This window comes from Ovis canadensis, chromosome 15 (genome assembly GCF_042477335.2).
Source record: "Ovis canadensis isolate MfBH-ARS-UI-01 breed Bighorn chromosome 15, ARS-UI_OviCan_v2, whole genome shotgun sequence".
Taxonomy (NCBI): Eukaryota; Metazoa; Chordata; class Mammalia; order Artiodactyla; family Bovidae; genus Ovis; species Ovis canadensis.
The window spans coordinates 16956677-16975361 of record NC_091259.1 but is presented as its reverse complement, the minus strand read 5'-3'; the positions used below and the strand labels follow the sequence as shown (position 1 = coordinate 16975361).

The window sequence follows — 18685 nt, the reverse complement described above, 5'->3', positions numbered from 1 at the left end:
ACAAATTATAATTATAGCTATTTTATATATCTCACATTACAAGGATAACCAAAAACAGATAAGAGCAGAGATTGTCAAAAATATAGCCCATTAGCTGAAAATTTTATTATAAACCATAAAACATATTAAAAAAAAGAGAAGGTTCTGATTTTTAGGTTTTCCTTTTTATAGCTGACAAGGATAAAAACGAAAAACAAACAAACAAAAGAACCCAGACTCCCTAATAGAGTCACAGTATTAATTCGGTTTTAAACAAATCAACTGCTATATACATTGTGTTCTCTCCAAATCTTTTGACCCACAGCTTTTACTATGGACACACATTATTAGGAAGAAGAATGGTTATCTTCTAACTTGCAGTTATATTAGAGAATGTTGAAATGAATTTCATATGATTACTCATTGAAATGGTTTTCAAAGACTTCAGAGAGTGCAGTATGCAGTTTTATTCCCCTTTCTCATACTTTTTAAAAAAATTAATGGCACTGCAGTTATAAGAAATGAACATCTTTTCCCGTAAGGATGATCATGTTTTTATACCCTGTAGACATAGAAATAGATCATTTAAGTAATCATCTTGTCAGGGGAGCAAAAGAAAGCTAGTCTGTTTGGTGACACTGAATCAATTACAGCAAGTGTGATGAAAGTCTGCAATGAACAAAGCCACAAAACCCAGACATTCAACTAGGAAAATAGAGCCAACCTAGAACCTTTCCCCTAATTTAGAAATAGGAAATAAAATAAAGCTTAATATATAGCCAAGCTCACAGGAATGGGAAAAAAGCAGGTATCAGAAACAAATCGAAAAATATCTAGGAATAAATCCTAACTGACATCTAGGAATACTATTAATCCGTTAATCCTGAGGAAATGTTGGCAACAAAGATTCATAGAGATAGACTATAGACTCTAGGAGCTTGAGGATGATTGTTCATGCTGGTATAAAGGACAAGTCTTTGGGTCTTCCTCAGAGGGAAAGTTAGAATAAATGTCTGCACCAAACCAGGTCCTTAATGTGCTATTCTTTCAGTGAAACTGAATGGCTCTCACTGACTCAGGAAAAAAAGTTAAAAAAAATCTCCCATAAGAAACCAAAACCTTAAGTCAACACAGTACAAGTTTGTAAACAAAATGTATGTTATCACACAGTATAAAAAAATGCACTAGAGAAATTTAACATAAAAACTTTATGGAGTACACATTGAAGAATAATATCAAGACTTCTAAGACATTTTAAGTTGTCTAAGTCAAACATGCTATTAAAAAAAAAAAAAACCTGATAGGAATGGGAAAAATCACAACTGACCAACTTCTGATAATGTGTGATGATATCAATGTTTCAGTATTTAATATATCAGTTTATATTAAAATATTTTTAAGGCCAAGCATAATTGTTATGAAGCCAAGTGTTATATGGGAGTAAAGGCTATGCCCCCAGAGCCAACTATGTTTTACTACTTTCCTGAATCATTTTGTTATCTTCAGGTTCTGACATACCAAAAATAAAGTGAATGCTTGTTTTTTCATGAAAGTAAAGACAAGTTTGAAAAGAATTTTAAATAAATGCTGATAGAGAATGAAAAAAATGTACAAGAGAAAGTAAACAGTAACTTTAAGAGAGGTTTAGATTGGTTCAATATATTCATTTTTGGCACAGGCGGAAAATCCAATTAAAATTCAGACTCTCAGCTTTTCTACTGTGTACTATTTCCACTTTTTTTCCTCTTAAAATTATGAAATGCTTTGCTATGTAAAACTAAAAAGTTATTTTAAAAACTAAATGAACATTGTTGAATACCCAAATACCCATTAACCTATACAATTTGAGAAAAATGCCAATTTTGTGTAAATACTTTCTGCTTATTCTAAAAATATTTTAAAAAACAGTGACTCAAGAAGCACTATTGGTACAACAAAATTTGATTTCAGTTAATGATAATCTCTAATGTGATTGTTCTTTGCTTTATTTATTCCAAAATTTCTAGTAATACAAATCAAAAATCAAGATAACTCCAGTAAAGTCTAACCCAAAAATAAATTGCAAAAAATATAAAAATGTCTGAGTGTTGTTTCAGCAACAAATGAAACTCTCATTATAACAATTAGAATAAGCCATATATTGGAAGGGAGAAAGGAGAGAGGGAGGAGAAGGGAGAGAAGGAAGGAGAGAGAAAAAGGAAGAGAAGAAAGGGATAAAATAGGGCTTTCTAATCCTCACTGTAGATTAGAATCACATTTGAGCTTTCTTAAAAGTTCAAGTGGTGTTATTAAACAAATAACTGTGGAGAAAGGGGACCTCAAAATCTGCTCTTTCAGCTATAACACAGGTAATTCTAATGTCTATTGAGATTTTAATGCTACTGGCAAACAATTTTTTTTCTTTTATTAACTCAGTTGCAATATGGTTTTGATTTCCACTCATCTGTTGAAGTTTCCATTCAGTGATATCCCAAATGTCAATCTTAAGTAACATTTACCTTTATTATCTTTATAAATATTCCTACTAAGTCCTTTTTCCTTAGCTGGCATTATTTAACCTTCCTGAAATGGTTGAGCCATTGGCCTCTGTGGCACTGCATTTTCTTTATTCCCCTTGAATTTTTCCAATGGTTCCTTCCCTCTCCCCTTCTGAACAGTTTTTGTTTTCTTTCTTTTATTTATATGTTGTGTTTTCCAGAGAATTATCTTCTCACCATATTTATTCTCATCTACTTACCTGATTCAATTATACCAATACACCAATAACTTCCAATCACAGATTTACTCTCGTGAACTTCAAACACATGTTTACCAACTGCTGGAACTGCTTATGTGGATTTGCCTCAAACTCAAAATGTCCTGAAAGTGAACCAATGATCTTTCTCCTTAAAGTAGTTTGACCTCATTTTTATTTAATCCTGAACTTCACATGCCGTCCTCCTCCCAGCCATTCAAGGGAGATATGAAAATGTTCCTGAACTATCTGTCTCTTCACTTGTCTTGAAAGTGTAGTCTTTGTGACTGCATGAGATATAGCCCACCAGTCTCCTTATTCCGTGGAATTCTCCAAGCAAGAATACTGGAGTGAGTAGGCATTCCCTTCTCCAGGGGATCTTCCTGACCCAGGGATCAAACCCAAGTCTCCTGCATCTCAGGAGAATTTGTTACTGTCTGAGTCACCAGGGACGTTCCTCCTATGTATTTATTGGGCTAATATCCCAATATCCTTTTTCTTGTTGTTATGATTAGGTTCTGATTCAGATTTCTTCAGCTCTTACCTTTAGTATGCAATATTCTCTCGCTCCCTTCAGCAACCTTAGGCTTACTTAAATTCAGCCTTTGCAGAATCCCCAGAATACCCTACTGTATCACTGTTCCTGTTCATGATGGCAATTGTCTTGCTGTTCACACTGTCTCTATGTTCACTGAACCTAGGGAAGGCAAGGCACGAGCTACGATGCTGGAAGAAGATATGAGGAGCTGTAGGAACTGCAGACACGTTTATTCTCTCCTGGCTAGCCTGGCAGCCATAACACAGACTCTCTCCTGGCTGACATAGCAGCTGTAGCAGCAGCCAGAACATAACCATAATATAGCCATAGTGAAGCCATAATATAATATAATGATGATGTCGCTCCAATGTAGCCCTAGTGCAGCAGCTGCTGCTGCTGCTAAGTCACTTCAGTCGTGTCCAACTCTGTGTGACCCCATAGACGGCAGCCCACCAGGCTCCCTCATCCCTGGGATTCTCTAGGCAAGAACACTGGAGTGGGTTGCCATTTCCTTCTCCAATGCTTGAAAGTGAAAAGTGAAAAGTGAAAGTGAAGTCGCTCAGTCGTGTCCGACTCTTCGTGACCCCATGGACTGCAGCCTACCAGGCTCCTCCGTCCATGGGATTTTCCAGGCAAGAGTGCTGGAGCGGGCTGCCATCACCTTTTCTGAGTGCAGCAGCAGCCGGGGCTTTCATGGTGAAACTCCTACAGGTGTACCACACTAAGGAGCCTGTGGCCAAGCACGGACTTCACGACACACATGCACAGTGCTGTAAATGAGCTCAGCCGTTCAGCTCAGTTCAGTTCAGTCGCTCAGTTGTGTCCAACTCTTTGCAACCCCATGGGCTGCAGCACTCCAGGCCTCACTGTCCATCAGCAGCTCCCGGAGCTTGCTCAAACTCATGTCCATTGAGATGGTGATGCCATCCAACCATCTCATCCTCTGTCGTCACCTTCTCCTCCTGCCTCAGTCTTTTCCAGCATCAGGGTCTTTTCCAATGAGTCAGTTCTTCACATCAGGTGGTCAAAGTATTGGAGATTCCATTTCAACTTCAGTCCTCCCAATGAATCTTCAGGACTGATTCTCTAGGATGGACTGGTTGGATCTCCTTGCAGTCCAAGGGACTCTCAAGAGTCTTCTCCAACACCACAGTTCAAAAGCAGCAATTCTTAGGAGCTCAGCTTATACCCATATATGACTACTGGAAAAGCCATAGCTTTAACTATATGCACCTTTTTAGGTAAAGTAATGTCTCTGCTTTTTAATATGCTGTCTAGGTTTTTCATATCTTTTCTTCCAAGGAGCAAGCATCTTTTAATTTCATGGCTGCAGTCACCATCTGCAGTGTTTTGGGAGCCCAAGAAAATAAAGTCTCTCACTGGTTCCATTGTTTCCCCATCTATTCGGCCTGAAGTGATGGGACTGGATGCCATGATCTCAGATACTGCATAATCATTATTCACCAAACATGGCACAAGAGCGAGAGGCCATGTGGCAAGAGAGCCTGGCCATGCCACCTGGGCTAATTTGCCCTTTCCCTAAACTCCACCCCTTCAGGGTCTCACACCTCACAATCCACATGCAGTCAATCTCTTGTGATGGTCTGTTGGTGAGTAGCACTGACCCTTGAATATACATCTTGCAACAGCAGTAGATGCTACAACAACAAACAGTTACATCCCCAACACACAGCAAAACCCAGTGCCAAGTATCACCTGGAATTCATGTTGCAGTCCTTGCCCTCATGGGACTAGAAGAGCCACCCACTACATGTGGAGTGCCTTTATCTTCCTTGGCCAAATCTAGTCCACCAGTTGTCCTTGTAAAATTGCAGGAAAGCCTCCACAAGGTCAACTCCACCCCTTCAGGCTTTTTTATTAAGGACCTGCAAAAACCCCCTACAGGCGCGAGGCCCACTTCTTCAAGGAGGGGAATTTTGGTATTCGCGGGGCACCACATCATTCCAAATGCTTTCACACTGTTCTAAATCCACAGGAGGATGAGAAGTTAGTAGCACATCACAGGGCATGGCCTTTACAGTTCACTGTTCTAAATCTACATTATAGAACACAGCATAAACCTACATCATAAATTATAGGACAAAGCCTTTCACATAGGGAGCCTTCCAATTTCCAAAGGTAAGGACACAGCCTCTGGCTAGACGTAAACAAGGTTGCATTCAGCACTGATTTCAACCAGGGCCATTACTCTCTGTACATTAGCTAGTGACCAGTGAATTACAAGTTCTACATGCGGTCTCCGGTCCCTGAGTCTTCAGGAGGGACCTTGGTCTGAGCCTTATTCAAAGCGGAAAAGGGCATCATCCAAAAGAACATTCTTGGGCGCCATGTAATCTTTTAACTGAACCACCTGTACCTCTTGCTATGGATGCTTCCCAAACTTGGTAAACTTCTACTCTGGTCTCAGTTGCCTCCACAGCTCTGGGAGCAGAGCACTGAGCTATGTATCAGTATTATTTGTCAATTCCTGCTGCCAACAAATCAGCCCACGTTTGCATTCTCACCACCAGGACGGGGCCTTTACCAGCTCAGGCCCCCTTCAGGGTCTTCAAACTTCTAATCCCCTTTGCCTCCTGCTGTCCCTCTGTTTCTCCCAAGCTAGCCACTATCAAGGTCACCTCATAGATGTGGCACCACACATAAGTCACAAGAATAGCAGTCCTGGATTCAAAAGCAGTAGATGGGGCATTGTTCAAAATGGCATATTGAATGCTTCCAGTAAAATGCTTGTCATTGGGGCCTCAGGTATTTAGGTTAAATATGAATGCTTCGTGCCCAGTTCTCTCACCATTTGGGTCAGCTTGGTATAGACATGCCATTTACTCTCAGTATCCAGGAGCTCTCCCACGTTTGACCACATAATGCGGGAGGCAGCCTTAATCCATTCCATGAAGGCATGCGTTTGGTTAGGCCTCCCTTGCATGAGTAGTTTAGCATTCTGCAAGCTTTGTCTCAATGAAGGGTAAATGGTTATAGATGCCAACCCTCCAAAATCACTGCAGATGATGACTGCAGGCATGAAATTAAAAGACGCTTGCTCCTTGGAAGAAAAGTTATGATCAACCTAGACAGCATAGTAAAAAGCAGAGACATTACTTTGACAACAAAGGTCCCTCTAGTCAAAGCTATGGTTTTCCCAGTAGTCATGTCTTCATGTGAGAGTTGGACTATAAAGAAAGCTGAATGCTGAAGAATTGATGCTTTTGAACTGTGGTGTTGGAGAAGACTCTTTAGAGTCCCTTGGACAGCAAAGACATCTAACCAGTCCATCCTAAAGGAAGTCAGTCCTGAATAGTCATTGAAAGGACTGATGCTGAGTGCTGAAGAATTGATGCTTTTAAACTGTGGTGTTGGGGAAGACTCTTGAGAGTCCCTTGGACTGCAAGGAGATCAATCCAGTACATTCTGAAGGAGATCAGCCCTGGGATTTCTTTGGAAGGAATGATGCTAAAGCTGAAACTCCAGTACTTTGGCCACCTCATGCGAAGAGGTGACTCATTGGAAAAGACTCTGATGCTGGGAGGGATTGGAGGCAGGAGAAGAAGGGGACGACAGAGGATGAGATGGCTTGATGGCATCACTGACTGGATGGACGTGAGTCTGAGTGAACTCCGGGAGTTGGTGATGGACTGGGAGGCCTGGCGTGCTGCAATTCATGGGGTTGCAAAGAGTCGGACATGACTGAGTGACTGAACTGAACTGAACTGAACTGATGCTGAAGCTGAAACTCCAATACTTTGGCCACCTGATGTGAAGAACTGACTCATTGGAAAAGACCCTGATGCTGGGAAAGATTGAAGGCAGGAGGAGAAGGGGGTGACAGAGGATGAGATGGTTGGATGGCATCACCGACTCAATGGACATGAGTTTGAGTAAGCTCTGGGAGTTGGTGATGGAAAGGGAGGCTTGGAGTCTGCAGTCTATGGGGTCTCAAACAATCTGACATGACTAAGCAACTGAATTGAGTTGGACCTATTCTATTTCATCTGTAACACATATGATACTGTCCACCCCAGTGTCCCAAAGTCACAAAAGCCATGCTGCTAATGGGCCCCCTTTGCCCTGCCCCCCATGCTTTTTCCAATACTGCTTACCCAAGTCAACCAACTCTACCTGAGTATATGATTGATATGTTGTGAACTCGGTCACACTGGGGCCCCCTTGAGGAGTTCCACCCAGGCCATAGACTGCTCATGCTTTACTTTCTGCTGTACAACAGGCCTCGTTGCCAAGCAGGTATCCTCAGTCTCACAACGTCCTTCATCATTCTCCTTAATCTCATAATGTTCATCATCACTGTCACTTTCTGCCTCACTGTCAGAGATGCTGGCTTCTTCAAGGCCATGGGTTTAGGGCCACAAGGCCCTAACATCAATATACATTGCTCTAGTTCTTCCAAACATCTCTGCACATTGTGCACTTGTGCAGCATTGCATAGGGTATGATCCATATTCACCTTCAGGGAAGTCAGGAAAGTCCACCTGATGGTGCCAGCAGCAGTCCATGCTGCCTTGTTCAGCAAAGAGAAATTCACTGCCTGTAATGTCTTGCAATGCTATTTAGTGAACTGTCCACTGCCTCCCAGTCTTCCACCAGAATCCACGCTGAGAGGAAGCTATAAGGTGGCCACTGGCTTCCTCCACCTGTTGGGTATTCTGCAAACTATACCAATTGTATCACTCTTCCTGTTTGTGATGTCAGTTGTCTTGCTGTTCACATTGATCACTGAACCCAAGGGGCAAGCTAAGAGGCTGGAAGAAGATGTGAGCAGCCATAGGGACTGCAGACACATTTATTCTCTCCTGGCTGGCACGGCAGCCATAACACAGCCTCTTTCCTGGCTAATGCAGCAGCTGCAGCAGCAGCTGGAATGACCATAATATGGCCATAATGAAACCCTAACATAACTTCACGTAAGATAACCATGATGTCACTCCAGTATAGCCCCAGTGCAGCAGCAGCCAGGATTTTCATGCTGAAATTCCTACAGGTATATGGCACAAAGTAGCCTGTAGCCAAACAAGTACCTCATGATGTGGGCAACATCATGGGGCAAGAAAAAAAAAAAATGGGGCAAGAGCGAGAGGCCATGGTGTGAGAGAGCCCGACTGCGTCATCATGGCTAATTTGTTCTTTCCCCACACCTACAGATGTATATATTTATGTCAACTCTTTGCTAGAAAACATCCAGGATAGAGCGCAAGTTCCTTAACACAACACACACACCATGTTAATCTGTGTTTAGTCATTTGGATTTATTTCCAGTATCTCTAACCTCTAATTCCCTTCCTTGGATTTTTCACTCCAGTAACTTAGAACTGTGGTGGTGGCTCAAAATCTTACTCCTTGACTAATCTCTTTTGCCTTCTCACATTTCATAATCAATCCATCAGCAATTCCAGTCAGCTCTAACATCATATTTTTACTAGAACCAATCACTTCTCACCACTTTACCACTACTGTCCCTACCACTAAGCACCATTCTAGTGCAAATCATTTACATGTTTCATGTCTGTTTTGAAAATAGCCCCTGAGGCTAGTGGACATTTTTCCTCCTGCTTCCCCTTCCCCTGGTCCCTGCTTTGTCCTCACATTTTCTCATCTCTACCCAGCTGTCAGAGTTTTAAAATATAAATTCACATGTCTTTTTCACCCCTGTCATTCTCCAGGTCTGTATTCATGCTTTAGATTTCTTCCCAGCACTTATTACCACTTGACAAGTACTTATTTTGGATCTATATTCTTGCTCTTTCCACTATAATGAAAGCTCCATGAGAACACAGACATTTTTTCCCCCCTAACTGGTGCATTCTCGGTCTACCATAACCCTCATCTAGTATTTGGTGAAAAAATTAGTAAATGAACGTAGCTCAGGCATCTCAGCTGAAGTTTTTGCTGATTGACTTGTGGCTTAACTTCCTTTTCCCTCATCTTCCTTTCAATACAATCCACTCCTCCATTTCTTTATTCCACATAGTTTTTCATAGGTTTGGGTAGATCTCTCTCATTAGACTGATCTTTGAGAATGGGAGACTCTCTCTCTCATATTTTTAATTTCAGTCTTATCATATCATAGTGCCAGTCATCTAAAACACATTCAACACATATTAGAATTGAGTGAATGAGTGCATGGATGAATGGATAAAGACTTTAAGAAATATTTAAGAAATAAAATATTTCAGCTCTTCCTTTAATAATGAAGAGCTATAGTTCTTTGAACATAAAATATAAAATGATATAGATATCTGAATCACATATGTATATTCTTGCAACATATCTAACACTTAATAAAACTTTGAGTGTAACTGTTGATAAAATAATCTATCTTTCAACCATTAAATTTTGTATATTTTCAGAAATCATCTATAGCTGGGTATTTAATGAATTCCCTTCCTTTGTGGCCGAAGACAGCCGGCGGTTCATTTCCCAGGAGACAGGCAACCTTTATATTTCTAAAGTCCAAACATCCGATGTTGGCAGCTATATTTGTCTGGTGAAAAACACAGTGACGAATGCTCGAGTACTTAGTCCTCCAACACCACTGACTCTGCGTAATGATGGTAAGTTGCCTGACCTGGATTTAATGGTTAGCTACTTCAAATGTGAAAAAATGAGTATCGTCTGCAAAAATAGTGAATCACTAGGCTGTATATCTGAAATTAACACAATATTGTAAGTCAACTGAACTTCTATATAAAAACACTTTTAAAAATGTATTAGTTGTCTTCTAAACTCTTAAACCTAGCCCAAATAAAATAAAAAGACATTTGCAATATTTAGAAACCCTACACATTTAGTCTAAGATTTGGATATATTAGAATAAATTTTCTTACATAGGAAAGGGATGATTGATAGATGAGAACTATTAACCATAGCACTACCCTAGTGCCAGAAAGGGAAAGGGATTCTGAAAAGATGAACTGTAATAAAAACTCCACAATTCTTTTCTTTGCTCTTTAGGGCCTCTATATAGCATATGTGTATAAATTGCAAGCATTTTACAAGGTTCATTTTTCATCACTTTTTCACTTTAGCCACCTTCAAATTGAATGTTCAGCTTTTAATACTTCATGGTATAGTTATAATTGTTATTATTACTTTTTCAATAATAGAAGCAGTTGGAACTTTTTTAAGTGCAATTCAGGCAGAAATGACGATTCTATATTTATAGGTATTGCCATAGATCCAAGATATCTTCAAATTTAAATACTTCATTTGTCGTTATAGACATTTACAGCTAAGCATTGTATTAAAGAAGTAAAGTGCTATATTATAGTTGATATATGATATGTGGCTTGCTCTGTCATGCAATAAAAAACCTATGAGGATATTATTAAGAAGTGAGCTCGAGAATCCTGATGGAATGGTAAATCTTTATATGCTTAGTTTAGAGTATATGCTGCAGTGAAGTATGACCAGTATAACCAGAGTTCATACACAATGTATGTATTTATTAGCAATAATTCTATGATTCTATCAGGTAGAATATATAAATGCAGTATCTATTTCAGAGATAAGGAAGCCAATTTTAAAGAGATGCAGTGAAATGCAAAAGGTCACACTGCTAGGTAATGGCATGGAGGAAAGTGCAAGTGAAGTGAAGTCGCTCAGTTGTGTCTGATTCTTTGCGACCCCATGGCCTATAGCCTACCAGGCTCCTCTGTCCATGGGATTTTCCAGGCAATAGTACTCGAGTGGATTGACAAATGAGAAATAAGAAGGAAAATTGGGAGACCAATTTAGAGGCTACTGAAACTAAGCAGCCAGGAAATGAGGAGGGACAGAATGAAAGCTGCGGTAATAACACTGAAGGGTAGCAAACATGCCTGCCTGGGACACCAGCAAAGTAGAATTGTCAGAATGTGATGATTAATTAAACATGGGGCTCTGGAGTAGGAGGACGCTTTCACCTAGTTCATCAGATGGGTCATGATTCTTTTCATGAAAAGAGATAAGATGGATAAAGGAATAATGAGATGTTTATGGGATATCTATGTGGAAATATGTGGTATGCATACTGAAATTTAATCCTAATATGCACAACAAAGAACTGGGCTGGATAAAGAGATTGAAGAGTCAGCACTGTGTATTCCACCACTACAGTTAAAGCTATGACTGTGTGTGTAGTATGCCAACCTCAAAATTATATAAGAATGTTTATATGGTGAAAAAAAAATGAAGGAGAAAAGATGTGCATTTTTAAGACTTATCTAGTTGGCAGCTTACAAATAAAGTGATTCTCTATAAGCCATTTCATAAAGTTTTGAGTATTTTCTTATGAATTCCTCAGGAATTGGGAATGTCTTTGTTTGAAAATTGTAACATTTTGCTGACTAGACAATAACTAATTCCATTTACACCAATTTATGCAAACTCCTAAAAGATAATGCTGTGAAAGTGCTGCACTCAATATGTCAGCAAATTTGGAAAACTCAGCAGTGGCCAAAGGACTGGAAAAGGTCAGTTTTCATTCCAATCCCAAAGAAAGGCAATGCCAAATAATATTCAAACTACTGCACACTTGCACTCATCTCACATGCTAGTAATGGAGAAGGCGATGGCACCCCACTCTAGTACTCTTGCCTGGAAAATCCCATGGACAGAGGAGACTGATGGGCTGCCATCTATGGGATCACACAGAGTCGGACACAACTGAAGCAACGCAGCAGCAGCAGCAGCAGCAGCAGCAGCAGCAGCATGTGCTAGCAAAGTAATGCTCTAAATTCTCCAAGCCAAGCTTCAGCAATACATGAACTGCAAACTTCCAGATGTTCCAGCTGGTTTTAGAAAAGGCAGAGGAACCAGAGATCAAATTGCCAGCATCCACTGGACCATCGAAAAAGCAAGAGAGTTAAAAAAAAAAACACATCTATTTCTGCTTTATTGACTATGTCAAAGCCTTTGACTCTGTGGATCACAATAAACTGTGGAAAATTCTGAAAGTGATGGGAATACCAGACCACCTGACCTGCCTCTAGAGAAATTGTATACAAGTCAGGAAGCAACAGTTCGAACTGGACATGGAACAACAGACTGGTTCCAAATAGGAAAAGGAGTACATCAAGGCTGTATATTGTCACCCTGCTTATTTAATTTCTATGCAGAGTACATCATGAGAAATGCTGGGCTGGAGGAAGCACAAGCTGGAAGCAAGATTCCTGGGAGAAATATCAATAACCTCAGATATGTAGATGACACCACTCTTATGGCTGAAAGTGAAGAAGAACTAAAGAGTCTCTTGATGAAAGTGAAAGAGGAGAATGAAAAAGTTGGCTTAAAGCTCAACATCCAGAAAACTGAGATCATGGCATCCAGTCCCATCACTTCATGGCAAATAGATGGGGAAACAGTGGAAACAGTGTCAGACTTTATTTTTGGGGGCTCCAAAATCACTGCAGATGGTGACTGCAGCCATGAAATTAAAAGACGCTTGCTCCTTGGAAGAAAAGTTATGACCAACCTAGATAGCATATTAAAAAGCAGAGACATTATTTTGCCAACAAAGGTCCGTCTAGTCGAGGCTATGGTTTTTCCAGTAGTCATGTATGGATATGAGAGTTGGACTATAAAGAAAGCTGAGTGCCAAAGAATTGATGCTTTTGAACTGTGGTGTTGGAGAAGACCCTTGAGAGTCCCTTGGACTGCAAGGAGATCCAACCAGTCCATCCTAAAGGATATCAGTCCTGGGTGTTCATTGGAAGGACTGATGTTGAAGTTGAAACTCCAATACTTTGGCCACCTGATAAAAGACTGATTCTTGGAAAGATTGAGGGCAGGAGGAGAAGGGGACAACAAGAGGCTGAGATGGTTGGATGGCATCACTGACTCGATGGATATGGGTTTGGGTGAACTCTGGGAGTTGGTGATGGACAGGGAGGTCTTGCTTGCTGCGGTTCATGGGGTCACAAAGAGTCAGACACGACTGAGTGACTGAACTGAACTGACGTAATAATACCATGCATTTGGATAAGACCTGAGGTTGTTTAGGCTATTCTGCCTTCTTTTCACACAACAACCTTAAACATTACATTGACTTTCACAAAGAAGAGAAGCACAAGTGAAGTCAGAATCCAAAAATTGATTCCACCTTCACTAGTGATTTAAAAGCTCAGTACTTACGATCAGCACTCCTGCATTTCTTTTATTCCGTGGCCTAGGTGTAGCACTTAACTTTACCTTCTACTTTCCATTGTCAAGCATTTCTAGAATTAGTGTAATTTTTTTTGCTGATATTTAAACTCATTTGCCCTTCTGATGCTGTTGCGCTTGTTTGTCAAAATGCCACTCCCAATGAATTCAGTATATACTTAATTTGTGGCTGCTTTGGAACCTGAAAGCTACTAGAAAGTTACACTCATCAAGCATGCATGATCACCAGCTTCAACATTGCCCTTCAATCCTAGTAAGTTGATGTAGATGGTTAATTTGTAACTCTCCCAGAAGTTTTTGGAATCCTGTCTTTTCTCAAATTGGACAGCCTCTTTCTCTACCCACTGCTTTACAAAACTATTTCAGTGTCAAGTTTATTTTCCTATGAATGGAAATTCAAATCTGACTACATCTCCATTCATACTGTTCTTCCCTTATTCTAATTCAGTAGAGATACTCCACTTTCCCTCCTCCGGCTAAAACCAGTTCCTCCCTCTTAGACTGTTGATTTTCATTCTCACTGGCCTTTTCAGAGCATACCACTTTGGCCTTTTCAGTCATTGTTTCTTATATAACTAAAATTATATCTCTAAGTTAAAAAATGTTCTTAGTCATATTGTTGAATTTACTGAAGCAGTTGAAATTGTTGACATTTTCATTTTACAAACATCTATATTTAAAAAATTGTTTGTGAAGTACTATATGAAAGGGTTGATAAAATTTTAAAATAAAAGTGTTATTTTAAAGTTAACATCTAAGTTAAAAGAAATAGATGGAAAGCATCTGCTAAATTTCAACTACATCATTCAATAAGTTTTTTTTAAGATTTTTGTTAGAAAAGTTAGAAAATTCACATTTGTTCTTTCTATAATTTATTTAAGGTTGTTGTTTTCTTTGTGATTGTCTACTAATTTTTACTTTTTAACATAGAGATATACCATTATCAAAGGAATGCAGAGGTTTGTCAGTGCTGATAAGGGTTGCAGTGGGGGCGGGGCGGGGGGAGTGGGCAAACCTCTTCCATCCAAACTCATTCCCTAAAGCCAGTTATTTCACTTCTCATATTTTTCTTCCCAAGGTTTTCATATAAACTGTGCTTCTTGTTTAATCAAGTTTAGAGAATAACTGTTCACTCCCCCATATGATATACATGTTTCTTCTATCTGCCCACATATTAAATTTATATAATACTTTTCTGTCCTTTCCTTTTTAATTTGACAATGTGCTTAAATCTCTACTATCCTCTTAACTCTTAGAAATAATTCTTGACTTTTTATTATACAAAGTGATAGTTTTACTCCTATTTTTTCCCTTACCTTTTCTATGTTACTTTTATGTCCTTTCATCTGCCACTTTTACTCTGATATTCTCTCCTGTAAATGTAACCAAGAGTTCTAAACTTTCTCATAGACTGATTGTAAAAGCTGAAAATAAGTAGATGTTAACTTCATGGGAAATAGATGGGGAAACAGTGGAAACAGTGTCAGACTTTGTTTTTTGGGGCTCCAAAATCACTGCAGATGGTGATTGCAGCCATGCAATTAAAAGATGCTTGCTCTTTAGAAGGAAGTTATGACCAATCTTCAAAAGCAGAGACATTACTATTCCAACAAAGGTCCGTCTAGTCAAGGCTATCGTTTGTCCAGTGGTCATGTATGGATGTGAAAGTCGGACTGTGAAGAAAGCTGAGTGCTGAAGAATTGATGCTTTTGAACTGTGGTGTTGGAGAAGACTCTTGAGAGTGCCTTGGACTGCAAGGAGATCCATCCATTCCATTCCAGAGGAGATCAGCTGGGTGTTCTTTGGAAGGACTGATGCTAAAGCGGAAACTCCAATACTTTAGCCATCTCATGCAAAGAGCTGACTCATTGGAAAAGACTCTGATGCTGGGAGGAATTGGGGGCAGGAGGAAAAGGGGATGACAAAGGGTGAGATGACTGGATGGCACCACTGATTCGATGGACATGAGTTTGGGTGAACTCCGGGAGTTGGTGATAGACAGGGAGACCTGGTGTGCTGCAATTCATGGGGTTGCAAAGAGTCGGACATGACTGAGTGACTGAACTGAATTGAACTGAACAGATGATTAGTATAAAATTAGAATTCAGTATCATATTGTTATAGATTTTAAAGCTATTTGTGGACACGTATGCTCTACTCGACGTGTTTTTCATGAGTGAATCTTTAAATTGATTGTAACAAAGAAATAATATTGTGATACATGTTAAATGTGATTTCTCTTAAAATTTTGCTGCTGATGCTGCTGCTAAGTCGCTTCAGTCGAGTCCTACTCTGTGCGACCCCATAGACAGCAGCCAGCAAGTCTCTGCTGTCGCTGGGATTCTCCAGGCAAGAACACTGGAGTGGGTTGCCATTTCCTTCTCCAATGCGTGAAAGTGAACAGTGAAAGTGAAGTCATTCAGTCATGTCCGACTCTTTGCGACTTCATGGACTGCAGCCTACCAGGCTCCTCCATCCATGGGATTTTCCAGGCAAGAGTACTGGAGTCGGGTGCCATTGCCTTCTCCAATTCAGTTTCAATAGTAGTGATGAAATATGAACATGAGTCTCCATGATGCGAATGATAAATAAACCATTACTGTGGTTAAGAAGCCCATGAAGGAGGTGGTGATGTGAGCCATGCTGCCACCTGTGTGCATGCCAGCCCTCCACTCCTGCACTTGCCAGCAGCCCCCCAGTCGTCTCCTCTGGGACCACCAAGGAGGGGCATCCCTGGAGGCTGTGCTGCCAGAAAAGTGATGCTGGCACTGCCCAGCTAAGGGGGAACTCTGATGTCCTGGTGAGTTTGTGGCGATGGGCTGGGTTCAAATGAAACATTCCAAACTCCCGGGGGGGGGGGGGGGGGGGGAAGAAAGAAAAGAAAGAAAGCCCATGAAATGAGTATGAAATGAAGTGAGCTTAGGACCAAGCCTTGAATAAGCCAAATTGCAATGGAAAGAAAAAGAATGAAAACCCTATAAAGGATAGCGAGAAGAGATGAGTGCAATAAGAGGAAAAACAGTAACGTAGTGTCAAGGAAATCAAGGAAAATGATTAATTCAATGAGAAGTGGGCATGCAGCTCAAGTTGGTGGACTGGGTTCCTGTATTTGTCTCCTGTCTCTATTCTGAAGCCCGGTAGAAATATTCATATCATCAATGAGGAGAGGCAGCAGTTCATTAAAAAATGAGACACATTGACATATTTCTGGAAGGATAAGGAAGGATGTGAGTTTAAGGATTAGTCAGGCTCGGTTTCTCAGTTGTGTCTGACTCTTTGTGACCCTATGGATTGTAGCCCACCAGGCTCCTCTGTCCATGGGACTTCCCCCAACAAGAATAGTGGAGTGGGTTGTCACTTCCTCCCCGAGGGGATCTTTCAGACCCAGGGATCAAACCTGCTTCTCCTGCATTGCAGGCAGATTCTTTACCACTGAGCCAACCTAGAATAAAATTTATGGGATACAAAGAAAGGGCTAAAAGCCATGTACTCAGTGAAAACCTGAAAAAACTCTGAAATCAAGGTTAGCTAAGGGTGGGCATAAGAAATTGTGCCAAACAAAGAAGACTTGTGGTATGTATGTTAAACATCTATATCATCTATCAGTATTGGAATCCACTCTCTTCCCTGTTCCTACATTCAATAAGACAAAAAAAAAAAAAAAAAGGCTTGTCTCAATGACATGAGTGAGCTTCCCAAGGAAAGCTAAAGTTGTTAATGTGAATTGTGGCACAGAATACAAAAACTTCTCATTTTTGCACGTGAATGTCTGCATCCCAACAGCCAGTTTCAGGCCTTCACATCGAAGCAGAACTGACTGTCGATCCACCTCTCACAGTCACCCCGTCTCAAAAAGAAACCAAGCTTACCGCACTGGGAAACACACAACACTGTCCAAGCTTCTTAGATATAGTATTTATATATATTACTAAATGAACTGTTTCTATTAAAAATTACTGAGCTTACTGAAGAGATAGAGTTTATATCAATATAATAAGAAAAAAAACCCAGGAAATATTTAATACCATTTCTGGTGGCTCAGATGGTAAAGAATCTGCCTGGAGTGTAGGAGTCTAAGGTTCAATCCCTGGGTATAAAGGATATGCTGGAGAAGGGAACAGCTTCCCACTACATTATTCTTGCCTGGAGAATATCATGGACAGTGGAACCTGGCAGGCTACAGTTCATGGGGTCACAAAGAGTCTGATAGGACTGAGAAGCTAACAATTTCGCTTTCACAGAAAGGCATTCGATAGTTTTGAATTGTTTGTAATTCAAAAGACTTTTACATTACTATTTGATCTCTCTTCAAAATAGTAATTGAAGAGTGTATTGGTAAGAAGGACATATTCTTGAATGACTTCCCAAGTAGGTGGCTTATATTAAACACTTAGTCTGAAAATAAAAATAGAATATGATCATGGATGATTCCATTTTTGCATCACAGTCAACTGCAATTCCTGCTGGGTTTTACAAACCTCTCACTGCAGAGACAGGCATTATAATGGATATTTCTTCAAACTTGGCAAACACCTCTGCAGGGGTTTGAATATAAAAATTAACTTTAATCTGCTGTGACCATAGAGTTAGCTATAAAAATCATTTCAGAACATTGTGGTTTTGCACTTCTCAGAAAAAAGGAAGATCATTCTAAAAATAACAGAGACTATATACATAGGCAAATTATTTCCCTTTGAATAAAAATAAAGCTTTATAAACTATTGCAAAATATATTATCTTGGCTTGGAAAAAAATTTGTTTTTAGATAGTTTATATGAACTGTATTCCAGAAAGCAGGAGTGTGTGTTGGGGTGGGGTTGAGGAATGAAATAGTGAAAAGGGGGGTTGCATTATGGAGACAACCACTTTGACATGCAGCTGAAGCTTGGTCCCACAGTACCAGAGCCTTATGAAATGCATTCAGGATGATCTCATTGGCAGACAAATCAATGGGCTTCCACTCCTAAAGGCAGCTCTACAGGCAGTTAATTCCCATGTGCATTTACAGGATGCTCTCAAGTTGCAACTGAGTGAAACTGGTTGTGTCTCTGCAGACCTGGCTGCAGTGGCACTTTCAGGGAGTAAAAATTCTGGCCAAGGTCATTTAGACATGCAAAAATGATCCAGAATACAGAGAGGGAAACTTTAGAAGATAGCAAGCACATGAGCAACATGATCAGATTTTCCTCTGCTGGCACTGTGAAAAATTATCTTCACACATTTACAGATCTGTTGCACACCTAGTATGTGTCAGATAATTTGTT

The 18685-nt window shown here is 40.1% G+C and overlaps 1 protein-coding gene across 1 annotated transcript in view; it reads left to right on the top strand.

Annotated features, from left to right (window-relative positions):
* The window catches only part of CNTN5 (contactin 5), a 642146-nt gene that overhangs the window by 171866 nt on the left and 451595 nt on the right, over positions 1-18685 (top strand). The window contains exon 5 of the mRNA XM_069553671.2: positions 9629-9832. Within this exon, the coding sequence (XP_069409772.2) occupies positions 9629-9832 (204 nt within the window). The remainder of the gene's footprint in view (positions 1-9628; positions 9833-18685) is intronic.